This window comes from Schistocerca cancellata, chromosome 2, assembly GCF_023864275.1.
Source record: "Schistocerca cancellata isolate TAMUIC-IGC-003103 chromosome 2, iqSchCanc2.1, whole genome shotgun sequence".
Lineage (NCBI taxonomy): Eukaryota > Metazoa > Arthropoda > Insecta > Orthoptera > Acrididae > Schistocerca > Schistocerca cancellata.
The window spans coordinates 302,537,627-302,563,038 of record NC_064627.1 but is presented as its reverse complement, the minus strand read 5'-3'; the positions used below and the strand labels follow the sequence as shown (position 1 = coordinate 302,563,038).

The following is a 25,412-nucleotide window of genomic DNA, read 5'->3' as shown; positions in this document are numbered from 1 at the left end:
GCAAAGTTTCTTGTTAGAAACTGGAAGCCAATCCACAATTTGTAACCTAATAAAGTTATGCAGCTGTTAAATGGGATAAACATGACCATTATTTAAAATCTATATAGAAGTGCGAGTTTTCCTGTTCCTTTGTCTTCCATTTAATTCAATCCAGTTGCTGCTGCCACCACCAGATGCAGTGTGTTGAAACAAAATCAGCTGCTATTGTTATTGTAACTGAATGTTTCTTGTAAAGGTTACTTTGTAGAAATGAATTAAGGACATTTTGTAGCACAAAAACAAAATCACTTGACTTTGCTGTCCAAGGTTATGAAAAATAACTTGTTTTGCTGTAGGGAATTGATGTGCCTGAACTGGTAGCAACTATGAAGAAAGATAGAGCCATTTATCAAAGAGAGCTAGCTCTCCACAATGATTTCTGCAAGACTGTACTGAAGATTGCCAGTGGTGCCAGAGCAGTTATAGCTAATGGCCAAATGGTTGGTCCATTTGAAACAGATGAAGACTTCATATCAGATGATTTCTCTCTGTTAGAAAGATACAGCATGAACAGCTATGGTGAAAAAATTATGGAAGTCTTGAAGGAAAATGTCCTCACTGAAGGTAGGTGTGCAAAAACATTAAATTAAATGCAAAATTTTTGTGTGTGGCCTATTGTTCCACAAAAATAATAAATATCTCTGTATTGGCTTGTTAACATCAGTGATGACTCACCATCACATAATGTAGGGACAAAGACACCCCAATGTTCCACTTCATATGTACTCAGTAAACCACCCTATACTGTGTGGCAATAGGTACATGTATAAACATAATTTTCCTCTTTGCTTTTCCATTCATAATTGGTATGAGAGTAGTATTAGTGATGATACCCCTCTGTATAAACCAAATTTTCTCTTAATTTTTCTCTTATGGTCATCATGCAAGATGTCTGATGGTGGAAGTAACAAGATTCTTGACTTAGGTTGGACTGTTTACAATGCTCTCTGCCTTTGTTATAGCCTCTATTGTTAATTTGTTGAGTATTTCTGTAATTCCATCATGCTGGCTAAAGGAACCGTTGAAGAATCACACAGCTTTTCTTGGAGTCTCCATGTCTTTTAGCAATTCAGATTGCAAAGGATCCCAGATTGGCAAACTATACAAAAGATCTGGTCAAATCAGGGCTGTAAATGGAATCATTCATGGAAGCATTATTTTTCCTCCGTACATTACTTCAGACAGATACTCCCAGGTATTTAATAGTTCTGATTGACCAGATTATGCAGTTGAAATGTCATTGGGTCTTTTGTACTACATCTACAGCAATATTCCTCAAGCCATCTCAAGGTGTTTGTTGGTAGGTATTTTACAGTGACACACAACTACCTCTACTCCCCCTCCCTCTTCTACTCCCCCTCCCTCTTCTACTCCCCCTCCCTCTTCTACTCCCCCTCCCTCTTCTACTCCCCCTCCCTCTTCTACTCCCCCTCCCTCTTCTACTCCCCCTCCCTCTGCTACTCCCCCTCCCTCTTCTACTCCCCCCTTCCTCCCTCTTCTACTCCCCCCTTCCTCCCTCTTCTACTCCCCCCTTCCTCCCTCTTCTACTCCCCCCTTCCTCCCTCTTCTACTCCCCCTACCTGTTGTACTCCCCCCTACCTGTTGTACTCCCCCCTACCTGTTGTACTCCCCCCTACCTGTTGTACTCCCCCCCACCTGTTGTACTCCCCCCACCTGTTGTACTCCCCCCTACCTGTTGTACTCCCCCCTACCTGTTGTACTCCCCCCTACCTGTTGTACTCCCCCCTCTTTCTTGTACTCCCCCCTCTTTCTTGTACTCCCCCCTCTCTTTCTTGTGCTCCCCTCCCTCTTGTACTCCCCCTCCCCTCCCTCTGGTACGCCCTCTCCCCTCCCTCTGGTACGCACCCTCCCCTCCCTCTGGTACGCACCCTCCCCTCCCTCTGGTACGCACCCTCCCCTCCCTCTGGTACGCACCCTCCCCTCCCTCTGGTACGCACCCTCCCCTCCCTCTGGTACGCACCCTCCCCTCCCTCTGGTACGCACCCTCCCCTCCCTCTGGTACGCACCCTCCCCTCCCTCTGGTACGCACCTTCCCCTCCCTCTGGTACGCACCCTCCCCTCCCTCTGGTACGCACGCCCCCCTCCCCCCATACCCACCTCCCCCATATCCCCCTCTCCCCCCATATCCCCCCCTCTCCCCCCATATCCCCCTCTCCCCCCATATCCCCCCTCTCCCCCATATCCCCCCTCTCCCCCCATACCCCACTCTCCCCCCATACCCCCCTCTCCCCCCATATCCCCCCTCTCCCCCCATATCCCCCCTCTCCCCCCATATCCCCCCTCTCCCCCATATCCCCCCTCTCCCCCCATATCCCCCCTCTCCCCCCATATCCCCCCTCTCCCCCCATATGGCCCCTCTCCCCCCATATGGCCCCTCTCCCCCCATATGGCCCCTCTCCCCCCATATGGCCCCTCTCCCCCCATATGGCCCCTCTCCCCCCATATGGCCCCTCTCCCCCCATATGGCCCCTCTCCCCCCATATGGCCCCTCTCCCCCCATATGGCCCCTCTCCCCCCATATGGCCCCTCTCCCCCCATATGGCCCCTCTCCCCCCATATGGCCCCTCTCCCCCCATATGGCCCCTCTCCCCCCATATGGCCCCTCTCCCCCCATATGGCCCCTCTCCCCCCATATGGCCCCTCTCCCCCCATATGGCCCCTCTCCCCCCATATGGCCCCTCTCCCCCCATATGGCCCCTCTCCCCCCATATGGCCCCTCTCCCCCCATATGGCCCCTCTCCCCCCATATGGCCCCTCTCCCCCCATATGGCCCCTCTCCCCCCATATGGCCCCTCTCCCCCCATATGGCCCCTCTCCCCCCATATGGCCCCTCTCCCCCCATATGGCCCCTCTCCCCCCATATGGCCCCTCTCCCCCCATATGGCCCCTCTCCCCCCATATGGCCCCTCTCCCCCCATATGGCCCCTCTCCCCCCATATGGCCCCTCTCCCCCCATATGGCCCCTCTCCCCCCATATGGCCCCTCTCCCCCCATATGGCCCCTCTCCCCCCATATGGCCCCTCTCCCCCCATATGGCCCCTCTCCCCCCCATATGGCCCCTCTCCCCCCATATGGCCCCTCTCCCCCCATATGGCCCCTCTCCCCCCATATGGCCCCTCTCCCCCCATATGGCCCCTCTCCCCCCATATGGCCCCTCTCCCCCCATATGGCCCCTCTCCCCCCATATGGCCCCTCTCCCCCCATATGGCCCCTCTCCCCCCTCTCCCCCCTCTCCCCCCTCTCCCCCCTCTCCCCCCTCTCCCCCCTCTCCCCCCTCTCCCCCCTCTCCCCCCTCTCCCCCCTCTCCCCACTCTCCCCTCTCTCCCCCCCTCTCTCCCCCCCTCTCTCCCCCCCTCTCTCCCCCCTCTCTCCCCCCTCTCTCCCCCCTCTCTCCCCCTCTCTCCCCCCTCTCCAAACTCTCCCCCGTCCTCACCCCTCTCACCTCCCCCCTCTCCCCTCTCCTCACCCCTCTCACCCTCCTCTCCTCTCCCCCTCATCACCCCTCTCACCCTCCTCTCCTCTCCCCCTCATCACCCCTCTCACCCTCCTCTCCTCACCCTCCTCTCCTCACCCCTCCTCCCCCTCACCCTTCTACTCCTCCCCTCCTCCCCCTCACCCTTCTACTCCTCCCCTCCTCCCCCTCACCCTTCTACTCCTCCCCTCCTCCCCCTCACCCTTCTACTCCTCCCCTCCTCCCCCTCACCCTTCTACTCCTTCATAAATACAGTATCACAGGGACAATTAGTAAGATGCACATGGTGATTGACTTGTATCAAAATTCCTTTTATTTTATAATCACTTGGCCATCTGGTGATTCCACTTGGGGCACATTCTTGCCTCACCACATTCTACATGTACCATAAATTTGGACGCATTCGGCGATGACGAGTAAGCCTTCTCTCCTTGTAAGATATTCCTGAAATTTATCCATTCATACTCAACATTTTCAGTCTCAGAGATACGTGTCTGTTGCTGGTTGCTCAGGTAATCTGAAATCTTTTTGTGGCATATACTAAACAGAAATAGCACTCTGAATTTCTTTACATTTATGTTGACACCTGTAGTCATTGATGCTATAACAGCCTCATAACCACTGATTCCTTGTTCTACATTTACTGAGTCAGAAAGTTTGGGCCTGTTTGTAATGAAGAGATCTAAGATGTTATCCTTAAGGGTTAGTTTCCCAGTCGACTGCTCAATGTAATTTCCAGATAAGATGTGTGGAATAGTTTCACATAATTCTATGTACCTACTACCTGCTTTACTCATTTTGCAGTCTTCTGTTGGTGGTAGGTTTAAATCTTCCCCTACTACCATGCCATATAATGGCCAGGAAGTTTACACACAACCTTTAAGTTTCCCCAGAAATATTTTCCCCTAGTGGTCCTGAGGCAGAGGAGTCTGTAAAAGCATCTGACTTCTATGTTTGATTCATTTGTAACACTGATAATCACCCAGATTATTTTGCATTTGGAATCTGTACTAACCTCACTGGATATTATTGTTTTATGTATGTCAATAAACATACATCCACCACTGGCATCCAGCCCATCTTTTTGATATATAACCCAATTGGAATTTAGGATTTCATTGCTATTAACATCTAATTTCAACCAGTGTTCTGTTCCTAGCGTTACTACTGTTTGTAAATGATATTAGTTCTGCCCAGATAACTCATACTTTATTAACATTTTCTTTCTCTAATGTGTCATGACGTATTATTTTATGTAATTAAGGGGGCAGGTTTCCTTCTCTCCCTGAAACCATAACAGAAATTATTGGTCCTATGGAGGGATTTCTCTTTCCTTGAAAAACATGTGCACACCACACACATTCAGCTACTCTAGTAGCCGTTTCCTGTTTGTAGTGCAAGGCTGACCTGTTGAGACGGGTTCTACAATCCTCCACTCGGTTACAGAAAGTGGAGAATCTGTATACAGTATGGTTGCAAAATGATTCAAGCCTCTGGTTTAAGCCTTCCACTTGACTGTAAACCAGAGGACTGTGTTAGGTTCTTGGAACAACATTGAAAAAACTCTGGTTTTGCTTCAGTCCTGCACATGAGGCTATCTGTGTTCACAAAAACAGCCAACCACTGTTGGAACTGAGGCTGGTCTCTGAACCTAGATGGTAGGCTCCATTGGTGCTGTGGGTGACTCAAAATTTGCACCAGGGTCCATCCAGTACACTTTATAACTGTGAACAGGGCTTCCTCTACAGCATACAGAGTTGACATTTGCCTTCCTGCGGGATCGTCATGCAGTTTACCTGAAGAGCTCCATCACCCTCCTAATGATGGACCTCCCAATAACCAGAAAACTGACCCTCTTTGCTGTTAAGAACATTAAGGAATATTGGCCCCAGTCCCAACAGATGAGATGTCCTGTACTGGCTCATATGCCCTGTCAGCAATGGGCAAGACCACAAACCTGTTTTCAAGGTGTAGACTGAGAAGCAGTGTGGCCAGTACCCACTATTGCCTTCCTCCCAGAAGTTCATGACCCTATCACTGTTCACCATTCACACTCAGGTGAATGTTGTCTGCCTAGGTTAAGCATATTGAAAGGCACTGTGACATCGGGGTTCCCAGGTGATGCTTATAGGAACCGTGTGTACTACAGCCTTCAGCCCAGTTGCCTCAATGTCATTGCATCTAAGATCAGCAGTCTGAAGTCTGTTGTTCATAGCCAGTGCAGTTCCCAACTGTTTCTCGGTGGCCACTTCCCCCTGGATTCATACACAACAAGTGCAGTTTATTAGTCTTCTGCCTACTTTCATGCATACAATGAGGCATATGACACAAAACAAAGCAGTTGCAAGATGCATTCTGAGTGTTGCTGTTACACTGCTTCTACTATCATTACGAAGTCAGCTCATGTTAATGCTCGAAATGTACAAAAACACGTACAGGAGTTGATAAATGGAAATAGATTTCATCTATTTAAGCCCATTTCTTGTATCTTGAAGGTGAGGGTGGTGCTAGCCTCAGAGTAGTTTTTCCAGAGGTGGACAGGTGCCAGTTCTTCTGTATATTCAGAGTAGGGTATAACAGGTACACCATGAAGACCTGGCCTTTATGAAACCTTTTTAGTTTTTTCTCATTGAAATGCACAAAGACTGCGTGACAACTTCAACTGAACATTCTATGCCTTAGGCTCCTATTATCTAGCTGTGGTAAAATATGCCAGACTGTCACATTTTGTTAATTGTGTGTGTGTGTGTGTGTGTGTGTGTGTGTGTGTGTGTGTGTGTAGTTGTAGTTGTTGCGTAGGCAAGCTTGCTCTGAACTATTGTACTCTTCGTGGCAACAGAAATCTTCTTCCTCCAACAGTGTAGCTAACTATAAATTAATTGCATATCGGCTTGGGTTAATTCCCATTCTTCCACTGTAAAATACTTTTGTACACTGATTTCTTCTTTTAGCTTGCTAAAATCTTTTCTCAAAGCTGTATTTGTCTAATAGTGACTGATTGTTGTCAAATGGACAATTTTCAGCAAAATTGATGTACTATGGTGGCCTATGTAGACAAATGCGAAAGAGAAATAGCAACACTTCATTGTATGGTACTGTTGTTCCCTATTACACTTGCATACTTGTAACCTACTGTGAACTGATGTATTTTGAATTTCAGGGACAGAACTGAACTTTGAAAACCAGATTTTTCCCATCAGATTTTTTATTTTGTTGCAGAAATTGCAAACTACATTTAAATGTTATAAATAAAATAATCTTGTCATTAAATGACTTAAAATAATATTATATTAATATTTTGGTGAACATTACTTTGTTTGAATTGCTAATAAAGCAATTATAAGTGTCACTGACTCACCATATGTAAGCATCTTTCATTGTTAGAAGTATATGTAGTACATAGATAGGCAGATAGATGTATTAATAGATGTTCCTTTTGTTCAATAGAATCATAGTGAGGAGATCCTGAAGGATACAGAACATGTCATAAATACAAAACTAGCTCATCATGTATACAAAGTAACACAGATACCATGTCTTACTTTGAACGTTATTCATTTTGCACGGAAGTTGACTAATGAAGTATTATTTCTGGAAATATGTAAATTTAAAAGGTTTAATATGTTTAAACACACAGCAGCCTTGCCACAGATAAATGTTTGTGGACTCAAAGGCATGCACTTCAATGATTAGAGAGCAGTTAGCTCAAAACTTTGTCAATGTGTACCTTAGTGTTTTGTGTGTGTTGATATTACTTATTTGATAATGGATTGCAGAGGAAGATCTTATTGAGAATAGCGATGTGCTGATGCAAGCTGTTGGCTTGCTGGTATCAAGACAACAAACAAGAAGTCGATTTGACATACCTGTCAAGAGAGAGCTCTATAGGTCAGTAACCCACAGCTCAATGTAATTATCTGTTTCGCATGAAATATCCAGCATATTAATACATAAATTTAAGTTACGACAAAGACAATACTCTATACATGTTGAAATTTATTTTCTTTGTTGGATTTAAATTGTAATTGGAGACATTAATGTTCAATCTACACAAAACTTATTAATGTTCTTTTAAATTCCTGGAACACTAATCTTGTGGTTTAACAACAATATCAATTAGGATAGATTGCTACTCCACACATACAAAAGGCATTGAGTGGGAGATGGACACATGTGAAAGCTTATTAAGCTATTGGATAAGTATTCATCAGATCCAGAAAAATGCGCACACATGCATACAAGGGCATCTTACACACGCGTGGCCACTGTCATTACTAGATGCTGAGGTAAAAGAGCCTCAGTGCTTAGTGGCAGCAGTCTCCATATGTGTGTGATTAGTGCATAAGTGTTAGTCTAATTCTGATGAAGGACCTTGTATAACAGATTAGTCTACTTTTAAATGCGCCTGTTTACCACTCAGTGCCTCCTGTGTGGCAAATAGCAGTCTATCCTAATTCATACTGCTGTTATTCCATCCCGGGTTTTCCATTGTTAATCTTGTGGTTTATGCTTGTAAGATCAAGTAATTTTTTTTATTTACAAAAATTACAAAGAAAAATAGAATGCACCTCTTCGATTATAAAAAATGATTACATTATTGATAAAACTAAATCACAAATACTTTAATCTGTGAAGTACTATGTTCAGAGTTTGTATGGTATGTGACAGATTTCTTTGCAGAACACTGAAAATATTCATTTAACATGTAGTCAATATGTCAGAGATGGGACTATGGTATGATAATTAATCATATTTATTCAGTGTTTGCACAAAATATAATTACACTTACCTACAGATAGCTGCTAGGAAGTACCCATTAATGTGTGTTTCATACCATTATTTACATCCTCTTTTGTACTCCTCTCTCAAAGAGAATGTGCAAAAGTGATTGCCTGCCTTTGTACACAACCTGTTCTTTTCTGTCTTGTTCCCTGGTTCTTCCAGAGATATCTGATGGTCTCAGTAGCATTATCTCAGACTATCAAATATTGGTTCTTCACTTCTACTAAACAGCATTTTTTTGAAAAGTAGCTTTCTTCTTAGTGACTCCTGTGTGTCTCCTGACCGTCTCCATAATGTTCTTATTCTGTATAAATCGGACCCCTACAATAGCAGCCTGTTTCTACCATCTGATAGTGCAACATCCTCAATTTTCTCAGGATTTTATGAATTTTGTTATAAAACCAAAATGGGCTATTATCATGCTATTTGGAATACATTTACTGAGGATGTGAAGGATAGTACATTTAAATGTTGTCCACAACTCCTTTATGCATGTTGCAGTTTGTGTGTTAGTGAATGCTTATCCTCTCTGGCAGACTTAAAAACCATTCCTGGCCATTTACACTACTGGCCATTAAAATTGTTACACCACAAAGATGACGTGCTACAGACACGAAATTTAACCGACAGGAAGAAGATGCTGTGATATGCAATTTATTAGCTTTTCAGAGCATTCACACAAGGTTGGTGCCTGTGGTGACACCTACAATGTGCTGATATGAGGAAAGTTTCCAGCCGATTTCTCATACAAAAACGGCAGTTAACCAGCGTTGCCGGGTGAAACATTGTTGTGATGCCTCGTGTAAGGAGGAGAAATGCGTACCATCACGTTTCCGACTTTGATAAAGGTCGGATTGTAGCCTATCGTGATTACGGTTTATCGTATCGCTAGATCCGATGGCTGTTAGCAGAATATGGAATCGGTAGGTTCAGGAGGATAATACAGAACGCTGTGCTGGATCCCAACAGCCTTGTATCACCAGCAGTCGAGATGACAGGCATCTTAGCCACATGGCTGTAGTGGATCGTGCAGCCATGTCTCAATCCCTGAGTTAACAGATGGGGACGTTTGCAAGACAACCGCCATCTGCACGAACAATTCGACTATGTTTGCAGCAGCATGGACTATCAGCTCGGACACCATGGCTGTGGTTACCCTTGACGCTGCATCACAGACAGGAGAGCCTGCGGTGGTGTACTCAACGGCGAACCTGTGTGCACGAATGGCAAAATGTCATGTTTTCGGATGAATCCAGGTTCTGTTTACATCATCATAATGGTGACATACGTGTTTGGTGACATCGCAGTGAATGCACATTGGAAGCGTGTATTCGTCATCGCCATACTGGCGTATCACTCGGTATGGGGTGCCATTGGTTACACGTCTCAGTCATCTCTTGTTCGCATTGATGGCACTTTGAATAGTGGACGTTACATTTTGGATGTGTTATGATCCATGGCTCTACCCTTCATTCGATCCCTGCGAAACGGCAGGATAATGGACAACTGCATGTTGCAGGTCCTGTACGGGCCTTTCTGGATACAGAAAATGTTTGACTGCTGACCTGGCCAGCACATTCTCCAGATCTCTCACCAACTGAAAATGTCTAGTCAATGGTGGCCGAGCAACTTGCTCGTCACAATAAGCCAATCACTACTCTTGATGAACTGTGGTATCGTGTTGAAGTTGCATGGGCACCTGTACCTGTACACGCCATCCAAGCTCTGTTTGACTGAATGCCCAGGCATATCTAGGTCGTTATTACGGCCAGAGGTAGTTGTTCTCGGTACTGATTTCGCAGGATGTATGCACCCAAATTGCGTGTAAATGTAATCACATGTCAGTTCTATTATAATATATTTGTCCAATGAATACCCGTTTATCATCTGTGTTTCTTCTTGGTGTAGCAATTTTAATGGCCAGTAGTGTATATATAAAACATTTCTGTTGCATGTGTTCTATTGAGGAAAAGCAAGAAAATATTTTACAAAGTTTTATACAAGTTGCAGAATTTACTGAAGTATATCATTTATGCTAAGGCAAAGGAGTTCTTTTCACATTTCCATTTGGGGCCAAACAAGGAAAACTGTCAACAATATCACAATAATAGTACTACATTCTGTAAAGAAAATACAGATGTTGATATTGTGGTAGATATAGTTGGTCTCTGCTGGTGATGTTTTGTTTAATGTTCAGTGTGGTTTGACTCATTGAAATCAACTGTGTATGAGTGTGTTTATTGTTTGCAGTGTTCTGAAACTACCTCCTCGTTCTGAATCTGAACCAGTCTTTGAAATTGCTGTGGTTGTTGATCCAGTGTCTCGTGGAGTGTGTTTATTGTTTGCAGTGTTCTGAAACTACCTCCTCGTTCTGAATCTGAACCAGTCTTTGAAATTGCTGTGGTTGTTGATCCAGTGTCTCGTGGAGCCCAAAAAGTGGGCCCAATCCTCTCCATTCTCTATGAAGTCCTGAACTGCAACATTAAGGTGTACCTTAATTGTGTTGAGAAGAACAGTGATATGCCACTCAAAAGGTTAGTATTGATCATTAAGTTTCACACAATGTTAGTTAATACTTAATCTAAGAAAATGAATGATCTAAAATGATGTTAAAAGTACTAAAGGATAAAGAAAACTGCTTTCACAGCATCAGCTTGACAGATGCTCAATAGGTATGTCATCCAAACTGTCAGAACCTTTACATTCTGTCCGATAAGGATATAAATTGTGAAGGATACTTTACAGATGACTTGACTATAAAACTGAAATGACCTGAGGTAAAAGAGGTGACGCGACAAGACTTAGATTAACAATAAAATAATGTTTTTTTGGTAACATGTTTGCAATAATAGTGATCAAAATTCAATTATAGTGAAAAATCAGTCTTGGTTGCAAAATAGAAGGTAATTTATTTGTGGTGGCAGAATACAACCTATATAGATCATTTGCATACCGTAAGGCATCCCCTTCAATGATCTGTGGAGGTACTGAGATGAGCCAAACTGTATTCCAGAAGGCACAATTGTCAATTCACTTATAATTGATAATTGTGCCTTGTGGTATACAGTTTGGCTCCACTCAGCATCACTGAAAGAGATGCCCCATAATCTGTATACACTGAAATTATTTTCTGTTTTGTGGTAAAGATTGAGTTTTTCATTATAACAATAAAATCTTTGTAATTTTCATTGTGTATTTCTGTGCATTATTGTTCTGTTGTCTCATTTAGTCTTTGACTTTGGGACAATTTCTCAGGATTTCTCTGTACTTCCCATCCTTTTTACAAAGGGAATAACACAGGAAGAAGTTGATATGTGGTGGTGGTGCTGATGGTGGTGATGTTGCATTGCACAGGATGTATGCAATCAGCCCATAAATTATCTCTCTAAGATAGTTTAAATGTTCATGTGACCATCACATAGTGGTTGTTGCTTGCCACCATCACTTTATATAATATGAAAGCTGTGTTGTGGTATTAGGTGTTGTCATGCTGGAAAGAAGTTTTGGTGAAGAACATGAGACATTAGTAGATATTTTGTATATTCTATCACCTCAGTATAACTGTATGATATGCCGCTCCATAATACACGGTCGTTCATTAGTATGGAGCTAATAAAAAAAAAAAAAAAAAAAAAAAAAAAAAATTAGGAAAGGTTCTTTCACCTGTGGACTTGCTGGTCATCTGCATCTAGATATAAATGGAGTGCATCACTAAACTTTACATGCTACTAATTTTGCCATACAGTACTCTCTAACATGACCCTAGTCCAGTGTTTGCTGGTTGTTATTTTCAGTAAAGGGAAGCAGTTATAAAGACTATGTACACATAATTACCATTGAAACATCTGACTGTTTTACAGCTGATATGAAATAGTTCACTGTCCACTGCCTCTGTTTGTGCAATTGTTACATATGGCTGTAAGACAGTGTCACAAAATGTTTTGTATGTGCAAATCAGCTTTGCATATCCTCATAGTGCAGCATTTGTAGAATGTGAGTCCATGTACGTCTTTTGTGTACAAGTCGGAATATTCCAATTTCAAACCAGTTTTATCAATGGCAGATCCACACCACAAGCCACCTTTATACACTCTTGATGTGCACTTTCTGCTGCTGTATGATGCACAGCCAGACATACTAACCAAAGTTTTTGAATGTTTCCTTCTGTAGAACCCACATAATTAGTCCAAAACAATCCCATTGACTGCATCAGGATGAAACTGCTTTGATATTTGTATTGGAGCCCTTCAATCAGTCGTATTTGTCACATGCATATCTGTTCATAAATATGAAAAATTTTTGTCTTTGTAGCTTTGACAATAGATTCAATGATAATTATTTGTGGGGCATGCCTTTATTTGCTTCATAGCAATATGTACATATTACATAGATGGTCTCTCAGAGTAACACCCAGAATGCTCATTAGGAACATTTTAAACCCATATTAAATCTTGATTGTCTGTCACTGTGATGAAAATTTGTCTGTATGGACAATGAAGAGACAATACGGCTCACCAAATGTCTGATTTAAGAAACCCACTTGCAAAATTATTTCGTTTATTCATTCAGTCACACTTTGTATCCTGTAAATTCCATGGTGAAAGAGAGCCTTTGGGTGTATGGAGCAAGTGAAGTTCTACAGGGCATCCAGAAAAGAATGTCCCAGTTAATAGTACCAACTGTCAGCATTGTAGCGTGTTGGTTCACGGTTACAATTAAAGAGTAACTCACAGTTTTAGATACGCCGATGCACAACTACCACTTTGTTGTTTTCCCACTTGCAGTGCCACAATGCGAGATATGCAAAATGGTAACTCCTGAGCATAAAGTGTTTTGTGTTCTGCAGTTTGTTGTATGTGAGTCTGTAATTTCGGTTCAGTTTCATTTAAAGTTTAATGTTGATCCCACTTGTGGAATAAACATCTGCCAGTGATATAGTCAATTCAAAATGACCAGATGTGTGAATAAAGGAAAAAGCATGGGATGACCGAAAGTACCCGAAGAGGATGTTGAGCCTGTCAGAACAACCTGTGCCCATAGTTCTGGAAGTCAGTTTGGAAAGCAAGTCTTGAACTCCAGTTGCCAAAGATAACAGTGTGGAAGGCTTTAAGAAAAACATTTACAGAAGTGTCCATACTGGTTACAGTTAGTACATACTTTAAAGCTAGATGACTATGGTGTACATTACAACTTTGAAAGTGAAGTGTCGCAGTGGGAAGATGACTTCCTTGATTGTGTTAGGTGTAATGATGAGGTGACATTTCATCTATGTGAGAAGGTAAATACCAAAGTGTTTGCATCGAGGAGGGGGGGGGGGGGGGGGGGTGGTCAGGATATCCTTGATAAATCGTAAAATATCAATCCCCGAAATTAAACTTTTTCTGCACAGTGTCCCGATGTCAAATGTAATAGACCTTTCTTTTTGCTGAAGCTACCATAATGAGTGGATTATCTGGATATGTTGCAAGAATGGTTCTTTCCCCAATTAGAAGGTGAACCTGCAAAAATTTTGGTAAGAAGATGGAGTCCCTCTCTTTGGCATCTTTTTGTGTCGGTGTGGTTGATCATCAAAGTTCCTGACCTTTAGGTTAGTCATAACAACCAGTAGAGCAAAGCTCTTTCCCATTGTCCTCCACATTCACCTAGTCTCACGCCATGTGATCTTTTCCACTGGAGCTTTATAAAAGATCGCACCTACATTGTGGCACTACCTAATGATTTGCCAGAGTTGACACAGAATTGAGCAGACTATTGCTATTAATCAAAGTGTGAGAAGAATTGGATTTCAGGTTGGATGTGTGCAGTATAACTGAAGGCACACATAATGAACATTTGTAAGAAAATCTAGGTTAGCTTACCTTCAGTTTGATGTAAAATTTGTAGTAAATGCCTAAATTAAACTGGTATAATAAACCATTCAGACTGTGACATTGTGGACATCCTGTACATCAACAGGCAGAACCAACCAACCTATTTCCATAAAATATACTAACAACAAATTATGGTTACTGATAATTATGGGAATTACCTCTAGTTTACTTTATATGTGTGTAGCTGCTGTGTTTAATCCTATACTTAAAACATTTATATAACTTTAGACAGATCACTATTGGCTATCGGTATACTGGCAAAGTCAAGACCTACCAAATACAAATATTGTAACAATAAAATTAATCAGTTATTGGTGATATAATGTAAATGTATAGATAAAAAAATCTACTCACCAAGTGGCGGAAGGAGAAAACATACACAAGAAGGTTTAACTTTTACAAGCTTTCAGAGCCAGTGGCTCCTCCTCCTGGCAGAAGAGTTGAATGAGAAGGAAGAGGGGATAAAGAAAGGACAGGAGAGGTTTAGGAAAATGGATACTGTTCAGAAAAGTCGCCCAGAACCATGAGTCAGAGGAGACTTACTGGATAGGATGAGAAGGAAAGGCAGTCTTTCTTTCTTCTGGGTGACTTTTCTGAACTGAACTGTACCCCTTTTCCTAAACGTCTCCAGTTCTTTTCCTTCACCCCTCTTCCTTCCCATTCAACTCTTCCTCCAGAAGAAAGAGCCACTGTCTACAGAAGCTTGTAAAAATAAACCTTTTTGTACGTGTGTTCTCCTGCTACCACTTGGTGAGTAGATTTTTTATCTAATACAAATGTTAGAATTTCTCTCAGTCAAAATATTCTGATAAATTGTAGGAGTGGCTAATGAGAAATTCTTTTACTTTGTTTTTGAAGATTAGGGGTTTTCTAATTTCATACCTGCTGCCCACCAGCAATTTTTTCCAGACCTTGGCACTGGAATGTAGAAGTCCATTTTGAATCGCAGAGAGTGATGCATAGTTCACATGGAAATTATATATAGTTCTAGTATTTTGGTTGTGAATTGCAGAGTTAATCCTAAATTCAGTCACTAACCACAAGTATGGTGATGAGTGTGTCTGTGTACTGGCACCTAAGGTCCCTCCCCTAGGGTCTCGCCGCTCTTTGGTGGGTTCATGCTTGGCTATCACAGGGCCCCAGCCTTTGCATCATCTTTTCCCTTCCACGCTGCATGTCTATCCTCTTGCTATTCTTTTTGCCCTCCCATGGGGAACATGTCTGGGATGTTTCTGGGAAACGGGTGACTGGGTAATACATAATTCCCAGTCCCAGGTTGACAGGTAGGGTTCGGACGCACACTCTGGTACAGGTCAGGCTCAGGGATGGGTGTCAACCTGAGCTGCTAACTTCCCAAATTGCTGATTGGTCCCTCTGTCAGGCACACCTGAGGTGTGAACAATCACCTAAAATGGGTGCACCAATCTCTAAGGGGGTGCCCCCAGTTGGAAGGAGTGCGCTATTGGAAACACTGGCAATTGTGGGGGAATTTTCTCACAATGAGCTAATCATCATCTTCAGTCAACATATACTAAAACATAAATGGATTGAGGCTCACGATTCAAAGACCCTCCCAGCTGTACCACGGTTCCTAATGGTTTCACATACTGAAGACCGTCGGTTCTTTGCTACAGTAAATCCGTTTATTATTCAGAAAGGTTCCCAGTCCTGCAATTGCCGGCCCTGTGAAATCCTGCACTTATTTACGCAATGGCACTTTGCTTTCGGAGACACTTCTGATTCTCAAGCACAACAACTGCTCGCAGCTTCGCTCCTCCATGGCTATCCTGTTTGTGTCAAGGCCCATCGAATGCTGAATTCTTCCTGTGGTGTTATTTAAGCTAGGCCGCTCAATGGTCTGACCGAGGCAGAAATTCAAACGTGCCTCTCTGATCAGTGTGTCATTGAGTCCATTGGGTGATGCATCCTTAGTGCCCACACACACTCTTTTTCTCACTTTTGATTGGATGGTGCTTCCATCAAATATCAAAGCAGGTTGTGAAGTTATCACAGTCCAACTGTACAGTCTGAACCCAGTGCGCTGCTACCAGTATCATAATTACAAATACACTTGAATGCCGTGTCGACTCCTGGCCAAATGTATAATCTGTGGTAGGGGTGCTCACAGGGTGATGTTCCACCTCCCTTCTCCCCACTGTATCAATTGCAGTGGCAACCATGTAGCCTCCTACTGTGGTTGTCCCAAATATCTTGATGAGCAGGCTGTCCAGGAGATCCAGGTGAAGGAGAAAGTGCCTTATCCTGTCACTCGCAAGTTGTTGGCTAGTCTGAAACCCTGCATTCTACCATCCCGCACTTACAGTATTGTTTGTGCTACATCTCACTCCACGAAGGACTAGGTATGCGAACATGTGACCTCAAATTCAGCACAGTGGTTGTAAAATCATCCAGTGTTATGGTAGCATCCCTGTCTCCTCCTCCAGCTGTGCAACAAGCCACCAAACTTTCGCCTCACAGGGAAAAGTCACCTGTTACACAATGGGTTGGCTGGAAAGGACAGAAGGAATACTCCCATAAGACTTTTTGCATCCCACCAGCCAAAAAACATCTGAGTCTTCCTCTGCCAACTGAAAAGGCTTCAAGAAATGGAAGAAAGGCAAACAGATTTCTCCTGTGCCAACTCAGAGGGCCTCTTCGATGGTGTCATCAGGCGATGCCCTCACCCGGCTGATCTCCATGTTTCTGGTGTGCACCACCACCTGTTTTTCTGCTCTGGACTCGACAGACAGACAGACAGACAGTGAGAATGCCGACACCTCTGTGGATCTCATGGAGGAGGATCCTTCAGCCTCTGTGCCCTGTAACAGAGTCTTTGAAGGCTGACAATTGGCAGCTGTTGAGGTGACACCTCTCCATATTTTCCCTCCTCCTCTTTCCTGGTCATGACTCTCCTCCAATTGAATTTTCAGCCTTAGTTCCAACAAAGAGGAATTATGGATCCTCTTGAAATTGCATCCTCTTGACTGCTTAGAAAAATTTCGCATTTATTTCTGGTCTGCTCTGACCTTCCACATGTGGATGTCATTCCAATGTGTGTGGGAGTCATGCTGCTCATCCGGGATAACGCTCATAGTCAAACCACCTCCCTGACTACCAGGGCTCTAAGCTGTTGCAGTCTGCATTTTCCTTCCTCACTTCACTTTTTCCCTTTGTACCATTTACATACCCCCTTCATTCGGTGTCACCAGGGCAGACTTTCTACAGCTTATGGCAACTCCCTCATCCCTTTCAGCTGCTCTGCGACTTTAATGCACACGTCTTCTTTGGGGTTCTCCCAGAACCTGTCAGAGAGGTGCCCTCTTGACAGACCTTGTCCTAACACGGGAGCACCCACGCTCCTTTCATTCTCCATGCACACCGATTCCCATTTGGGCCTTTCCTTCTGCACTCCCCAGCTTGCCAGTCATCTTGAGGGGTTCATTCTCTCTGGCACATACTCAAGTGACCGTTTCCCTTGTGCTATCCATTTGCTGACTTCTACCCCACCTATGTGCACAACCAAATGGCAGCTTTCTAAGGCTGACTGGGGGCTTTACTCCTCCTTGGCAAGCTTTGACGAACAACATTTCCCCAGTTGTGATGAGCAAGTAGAATGTATTACAGATGTTATCCTTACTGCCACAGAACATTCCATTCCGTTCCTCAGCCATCCCGGTCCCTTGGTGGACTGAGGTGTGCCACAACACAATTCGCACATGGAGATGTGCTCTCCGCATTTTTAAGTCAACCTAAGATGGCAAACTGCATTCATTATAAACAGTTGCATGCACAGTGCTGTCCCATTCTTCAGGATAGCAGAAAAGCTAGCTGGATTTCATGAATTACTTTTTTTAACTGTTCCACTCCCTCTTCTGTTGTGTGGGCCAAAGTCTGGTGGCTCTCTGGGGCAAAGGTCCATTCTCCAGTTTCTTGCCTGACCATAGCGGATGTTGTCATAGTGGACCCTGTTGCTATCTCCAATACCTTGGGCCGCCATTTTGCAGAGATTTTGAATTCCTCCCACTATAACTCTGCTTCCTCCATCAGAAACGAGTGGAGGAGACTCCGGCGATATCCTTCTCTTCTCAGAATTGTGAGTGCTACAATGCCGCCTTTACTTCGAGGGAACTGGATTGTGCTCTCACTTCATCCTGATCCTCCACGGCCGGACAATGTTCACATTCAGATTTTGCAGAACCTTTCTCTTGTGGGCAAGCACTTTCTCCTTCATACATACAATTACATTTGGGCAGAGGGCATGTTTCCCAGACACGGGTGTGAAACCACTGTCATACCCATACCTAACCCCGGTAAGGACTAACACCTTCCTTCTAGTTACCACCCCCATTTCTCTCCCCATCTGTGTTTGCAAGGTGACGGAATGTACAATTCATGCCCGTCTGGTATGGTGGCTTGAGTTTCACAATTTACTAACCATTGCACAGTGTGGATTTTGAGCACATCTTTCTGCAGTTGATCATCTCGTCACTTTGTCAACCAATGTCATGAATGGTTTTCTGTGGAAATACCAGTCTGTGGCCAAGTCTTTTTATTTGGAGAAAACCTATGACACTTGCTGGAGAACTGGTATCCTCCATTCTCTCTACATGTGGGGCTTTCATTGCCGCCTACCCCATTTTCTTCCGGAACTTTTAAAAGGCGAAGTTTTCGAGGTACGTGTGGGTTGTGGTTTGTAACACAACTTTTAGATGAACAGTGTGCCTTAGGGTTCCATGCTGAGCGTTGTCTTTGCTATCACCATTAACCCTGTTAAGGCCTGTCTCCCGCTGGGCATATCGGGCTCCCTTTTTGTTGACGATTTTGCCATCTATTGCAGTTCTCAATGGACTTGACTCCATGAGCGGTGTCTTCAGCATTGTCTCGATCATCTTTACTTGTGGGTACATCGACAATGGCTTTTGCTTATCCACTGTCAAAAACGGTTTGTAAGAATTTCTGGCAGCACAATTGGTTTCTTCCACTGTCTTTACATCTTGGACTTGTTGCTCTTCCCCTCTTTGAAACTATGAAATTCCTGGGGCTCATGCTTGATTGAAAACTTTCTTGGTCCATCTGCATGTCATACTTGTCTGCCCACCATAAGCGATTCCTCAGTGTCCTACATGTCCTAGGCGGTACTTCCTGGGGAACTGACCGGATCACTCTCCTCCGTTTGTAACGGTCCTTTGTCCATTCAAAACTAGACTATGGGTGTTTCATTTATGTATCTGCAAGTCTGTCCATCTTACGCCATCTCAATACAATCCACCGCATTTACTTTTTATCCATTGTAGCAATGTGACAAAAGACCTCCATTGTCTCTCTGGTGTATTTTATGGACTTTTCTCCAAGTCCTCGTTTTTAGCTGTCTTTCCTTCTGTTGATTGGGCTTAACATGTAGTCATTTTCAACCCCTTTTTTGTCTTTGTGTTCTATCATTTTTACATGGGTGTGTATGTCTGTAGTTGTTTTTCTGCCCTACAACAAAACAAAACAAAACAAAACCTAAGGCCCCTAAAGAGGCTGTGAAGCAAGAACTTTGGTTGTCAACTTTCCACTATGTTCTTATTACATGATTTTGTAGAGTAAATACTTTTCACTGTAACTGCAATGCTCTAGAATGTTACAAGATAAGACAATATTGGGTGAAAGTATGCTACCGATCCTGTCTGCAGGTTGATACAACTGAGTGAGTTTGCCAAGTGCAAAGTGGGCAGGATGGAACTTTTTGGGAGCATTATTCACATGGTTGCAACACTTCAGTTTATAATTGATCTGGAAGCCCAGGAACTTCTCACTTGTCATCCTGTGTATGCTCATTAATCTCTATTTCTTGTAGTTTTGTTTTTGTTTGAAAAAGGTCCAACAACTCCACTGCAGTAATACAGATAAAGGATACAAATTCAGCTATTGTGGGTCAGAATAATCAGTTTGTAATCGGATAGATAAAACGATCTACTCACCAATTGGTGGCTGGAGGAAGTGCGCGCGCCCACACACACACACACACACACACACACACACACACACACACACACACACACAAATAAATTCAACTTATGCAAGCTTTTGAAGGGGAAGAAAGAGTGGTTGAAGGAAAAGGACTGGAGAGATTGAGAAAAAGGGGTACAGTTCAAAAAAGTCATCCAGAATCAGAGGCCAGAGATGGGATGAGAAGGAAAGACTGATTGTTGGAGACCGTATGGGATGAGATATGAAAACCTGAGAGCTTAAAGGTGGAAGACAGAGTATTATGCAAGACAGAGATTACTGCTGAAACATTGTGCATGAGTTAATAAGAGTGAAAAGCTAGTGCGTTGTATGTAACAGAGATGGGAGGGGGGTTGGCGAAAAAGAGAGGGGTCAGAAAATTAATGATGTAGAAAAAAAATGGAGTGAAGAAAGCAGTGGTCACTGTGAAAAAATGCTAAGATGGAAGAAATTAATGTAAATAAAGTTCAGGTGGGTGGTGAGAACCAAGGATGTGTTTTAATGCTAGTTCCTACCTGTGGACTTCTTAGAAACTGGAGAAACTGGTGTCTGGGGGAAGAATCCAGATGGCGCATGTGGTGAAACAGGCACTGAGGTCAAGACTGTCATATTGTAAAGCATGCTCTGCAACAGGATATTGTGTGTTGCCGGTATACACACTCTGCCTATGCTGATCCATCTGAATTGACAACTGAGTGGTAGTCAAACCGATGTAAAAGGCTGTGCAGTGTTTACCTAACAGCTGGTATATGACAAATGTCGCTTCATAGGTGGCTCTCCCTTTGATAGTATGTGTTTTACAAGTTACAGGGCTGGTGTGGGTGGTGGTAGGAGGTTGGATAGGGCAAGTCTTGCAGTGGGGACAGTCACAGGGGTAGGAGCCGTAGAGTAAGGATATGGATGAAGGAGCAGCATGGGGTCTGATAAAGATATTGCAGAGATTGGGAGGGAGACGAAAAGCTATTCTAGGTGTGGTGGGCAAAATCTGAAAGAGAATGGATATCATTTCAGGGCATGATTTTAGAAAGCCATGGCCTTGTCAAAGTAGCTGATTAATACATTCAAGACCAGGATAATACAGAGTGACAAGTGGTGTGCTCCAAAGTTGTTTTCTGGACAGAGCAGCAGTACTAGGATTGCATGTGATGGCCCGGAAAATCTACTTCTGAACTTGGCTAATGGGGTACTTATGTCCAGTGAAGGCTGCAGTGAGAATGTATTGATGCAAAGAGTCTGCATCTGAACAGAAACGTTTGCCTCAAATGCCAACGCTGTTTGGGAGGGAAAGTTTGATATGGAGAGGATGGCAACTGTCAAAATGTAAGTACTGTTGTTTGTCAGTAGGTTTAATATGGACAGAGGTGTGTAGCTGGCCTTCAGTGAGGATGAGGTCAACATGATGGAAAGTGGCATGGGATTCTGAATAGCATCATGTGAAATTTAATTGGAAGAAGGTATTTAGAGATTCCAGGAATTATAACATGTCAGTCTCGCCAAGAGCCCATATGGCAAAGACGTCATCAGTGTTTCTAAACCAAACCAAGGACTGAAGGGTTATGGATCCCAACAAAGCCCTCTCCAAGTGACCCATGAAAAGATTGTCACAGGAAGGATCCATCCTGGTTCTTATGGCCGTACCCCTGATCTGTTTGTAGGTGTCCCACTCAAAGATGAAGTAATTGTTGGGAAGTATAAAGTTTATTAAGTGAGCGGGAAGGATGTTGCAGGTTTGGAATCAGTTGGATGCTGACTGAGGAAATGTTCAGCAGCAGGCTGACAGTGTATATGGGGATGTGGGTATGGAAGAAAATGGCATCAACAGTGACAAGCAAGGCGTGTGGTAGGAGAGGGACGGGCACAGATTTTAGATGATCTTGGAAATGGTTGGTATCTTTGATGTAGGAGGGAAGTCTTTGTACTATGGGTTGCAGGTGTTGATCAACTAAGGCAGATGTATGTTTAATGGGTGCTTTGAAGCCAGCAACTATAGAACAGCCAGGTTGATTGGTTCAGTGGATCTTAGGAAGAAGGTAAAAGCTGGGGGTGCATGGTTTGGGTGGGGTGAGAAGTTCTATGGATTGAGGTGTTGGTCCTTCTGAGGGGCCTGAGGTTTTTAGGAGGGACTGTAGGTCAGTTTGAATCACAGGGATGGGATCTTGATGGCAGATACTGTATGTAGAGGTGTCATACAACTGGCATAGACCTTCACTAACATACTTGTACTCCTGTCAGTCAAGTACCACAGCGGTAGATTTTTTGTCAGCTGGGAGCGCAACGATAGGCATAGGCAGAGGGTGTATTCTGGCAACACTCAATATCCAGTAGCAGAGCATGCTCTACAACATGACAGTTGTGACCTCAGTGCCTGTTTCATCACACATGCCATTTGGATTCTTCCTCCAGATGCCAGTTTCTCAGAACTCAGTGGGTGGGAACTAGCGCAACAACATGTGCTTGGTTCCCACCACCCACTTGGCCTTAATTTGAGTTAATTCCTTCCGTCTCAGTGTTTCTTCACAGTAACTTCTTCACTCCATTTTAGTTTTCTACATCTTTCATTTTCTGACCTGTCTATTTTTCACCGTCCCCCCTCCCATCTCTGTTACATACAATGCACTTAGCTTTTCACTCTTATTAAGTTGTGCACAATGTTTTAACAATAATCTCTGTCTTGCATATTACCCTGTATTCCACCTTTAAGCTCTCAGGTTTTTTACCCCTCCTCCTTCCACTTCAACTCTTCTGCCAGAAGAAAGAGCCTCTGGCTCCCAAAGCTTGCACAAATTAAATTTATTTGTGTGCGTTTTTCTCCTGCCGCCACTTGGTGAGTAGATTATTTTATCTGTCCAATTATTGATTTATGTGCAATGGCACAATGAGTTTTTTTAAGACTGAGGTTTAAGCTGCTGGCTGTGAACCACTTGTAAGCATTTTCCACTCTTACTTATCTATATCTGGTGCATGTGTTTGGCCCTTTTATCAATATACATGTCGTCAGTAAACATCACAGTTTTTTGGAGAATTATTTAATGCCCCAGACAAATCATTCATGGAGACCCAGAACAAGAGTGGGCCAAGCACTGAAGCTTCTTCACACTATATTTAATGTTTTCCCATGAATTCAGTTTTGTTCATGTTGCATCATTTGCTAGTATGTAACTGTGTTTTCTTTTGATAATACTCCACCCATCAAGGGGAAGTCCTTTATTGACTAATTGTTTATATGGTCAGGTAGAGAAATGCCTAATGGTCTTCTCAGTATCCATATTTTGGCGAGGTGTATTGAGTACTCAGCACTTCTAGGTGTGGGCCAACACTCACTACTATATAAAGCAACTGGCCTCGCCATTGTGTGATATATCTTTAATCTTAGGTAGATATAGGTAGATAGGCTTCTACTTATCCCAAGAACATCAGTGACATCTCTGAATCGCACCCAGGTAGCTTTGATTCTTTCTCACACGTCCTCATTCACATAGCTGTCACTCTGTAGTTGGGAACCTAGGTATCAAAGTGTATCCACCTTGGTGGTAGGAGCTGTTTTAATAATGTATAATTCCAGGAGATGGAATCATTTTGTGGTACTCTGTCTTGTGGATGTTCAAACGGAGGCCAAATCTTTGCAGACGCTCATACCATGTGTTGACTTGAGTTTAAAGTTCCTTCCCAGTATGTGCCACAAGCACTGTGTTATCAGCACATTGTGGTACCCATTACAGTAAGAGAGCAACGGAGATGGTGTTGATTGAGCTGTGATGAACACCAACTGTCATATGAAAGCTGCTAGACCTGTAGCACAGTGCAACTGGCTCCTGGTGCTATTCTACAGCATTGTTATCCAGTTTATGTTAATTTTTGAAACTTGGTGATCATGAAGAGCATATCAAGTCATCTGATATAGTTCTCAAACGAACGCTGTGTCAGGGTCAAAATGTGGTGACCACCTTTTCTCGCAGAAGTTCTCTTTCAGCTGAAATGCAGCAAAAATTGTGTTTTTCATGCCACATTCCTTTACAAACCCATATTGGTTTACTGAGATCTGATTATGGTCCACAGCCTGTTGTCAAGGATACACTCGAATATATTTAAAGGGTGGGAGAGGAGCTGGATTGGATGGTAGTTCATAACATTCAGCAGGGTCACCCTTGCCCTTAGAAACAGATGCTGTGGTGCTAGATGACCGATCTGTGGTATGTAGCTGCAGTAACTGATTAGAGTTGAATTCTGCCACCTAGGGGATCACTTTGTCGCTAGGTCTCTTGGTTCTCTATGTCTGAAAGAAGGTTGTCTGGCCCTGGAGCCTTTCCATTCTTCATGTTACAAATTACAGCTTTGACTACTTCTGCCGTGATACATGGAACTGACCCAGTTGTGACATTCCCTTTTGGTATTGGTGGGTGAGGAAGTTCTGTATTAGATATCTCACTAAAATACCCTCACCAACATCCCAGAATCCTCTTGATGTCATGGAACAGCTGACTATTCTTATCTTTTTTCACACCTGTAGTGTTCTACATCCAGACTTGCTCTACACAGTGCTCAGGCCAGTCAGTAGATGATTTTGTCTCCTTGTTGTTAGCCAGTTGTATAAATGTTGGTGGTGATTTGCTTCGACCTCTGCAATGACTAGTTTTGTCTCCTCCTTGGTGATAATTCTGAAGATTCTTCTCACTCTGGGAAACTTGTAACTGTTTGAAAGTTGCTTTTTTGTGTGGACTTTTCCTTTTACTTCATGTGTCCACAACTATGTTTGTCTGTCACTTCTGCGTGTACGTCGCAGCATCACATCAAGCTCAGCTTAAGCTACACTAGTACACAATTATTAAACAGTGGCAAAGTGCAATCAGTATCAGCAGAATCAGTGGGAGTGTAAACAAGTCTTCTTCATTGCATGTCACACCACAATTCCAGAATGTGTCTCTAAGTGTCTCATTATATCCTATCTGTGGGATGTATGCAGAGGAGATGTGACTTCGACTAGTTGGGGGGTCAGTGACTACAAATGTGGGGCAGAGTATGTATGTACAACTGATATTTTGTTGTGGAGTTTTTCATTCACTACAACAACAACTCCTTGGGTGTTAGTTGTTCCATGATAGATCAATTTATACCCTTCCCCAGCATATCTGCATTTCTGTCCATTCCATTGTCTCTCTTGTAGGCAGGCTACAGTGACATGAGATGTTAGGATTTCTGCCAGCTCATGAATGCCCCTCGCTATGTGGAGTAAGATGCTT

At 43.4% G+C, this 25,412-nt stretch overlaps 1 protein-coding gene across 1 annotated transcript in view; it reads left to right on the top strand.

Annotated features, from left to right (window-relative positions):
- The window catches only part of LOC126161678 (UDP-glucose:glycoprotein glucosyltransferase), a 142,294-nt gene that overhangs the window by 96,315 nt on the left and 20,567 nt on the right, over positions 1 to 25,412 (top strand). The window contains exons 14-16 of the mRNA XM_049917683.1: positions 336 to 603; positions 7,309 to 7,420; positions 10,663 to 10,848. Coding sequence (XP_049773640.1) covers positions 336 to 603; positions 7,309 to 7,420; positions 10,663 to 10,848 — 566 coding nt within the window. The remainder of the gene's footprint in view (positions 1 to 335; positions 604 to 7,308; positions 7,421 to 10,662; positions 10,849 to 25,412) is intronic.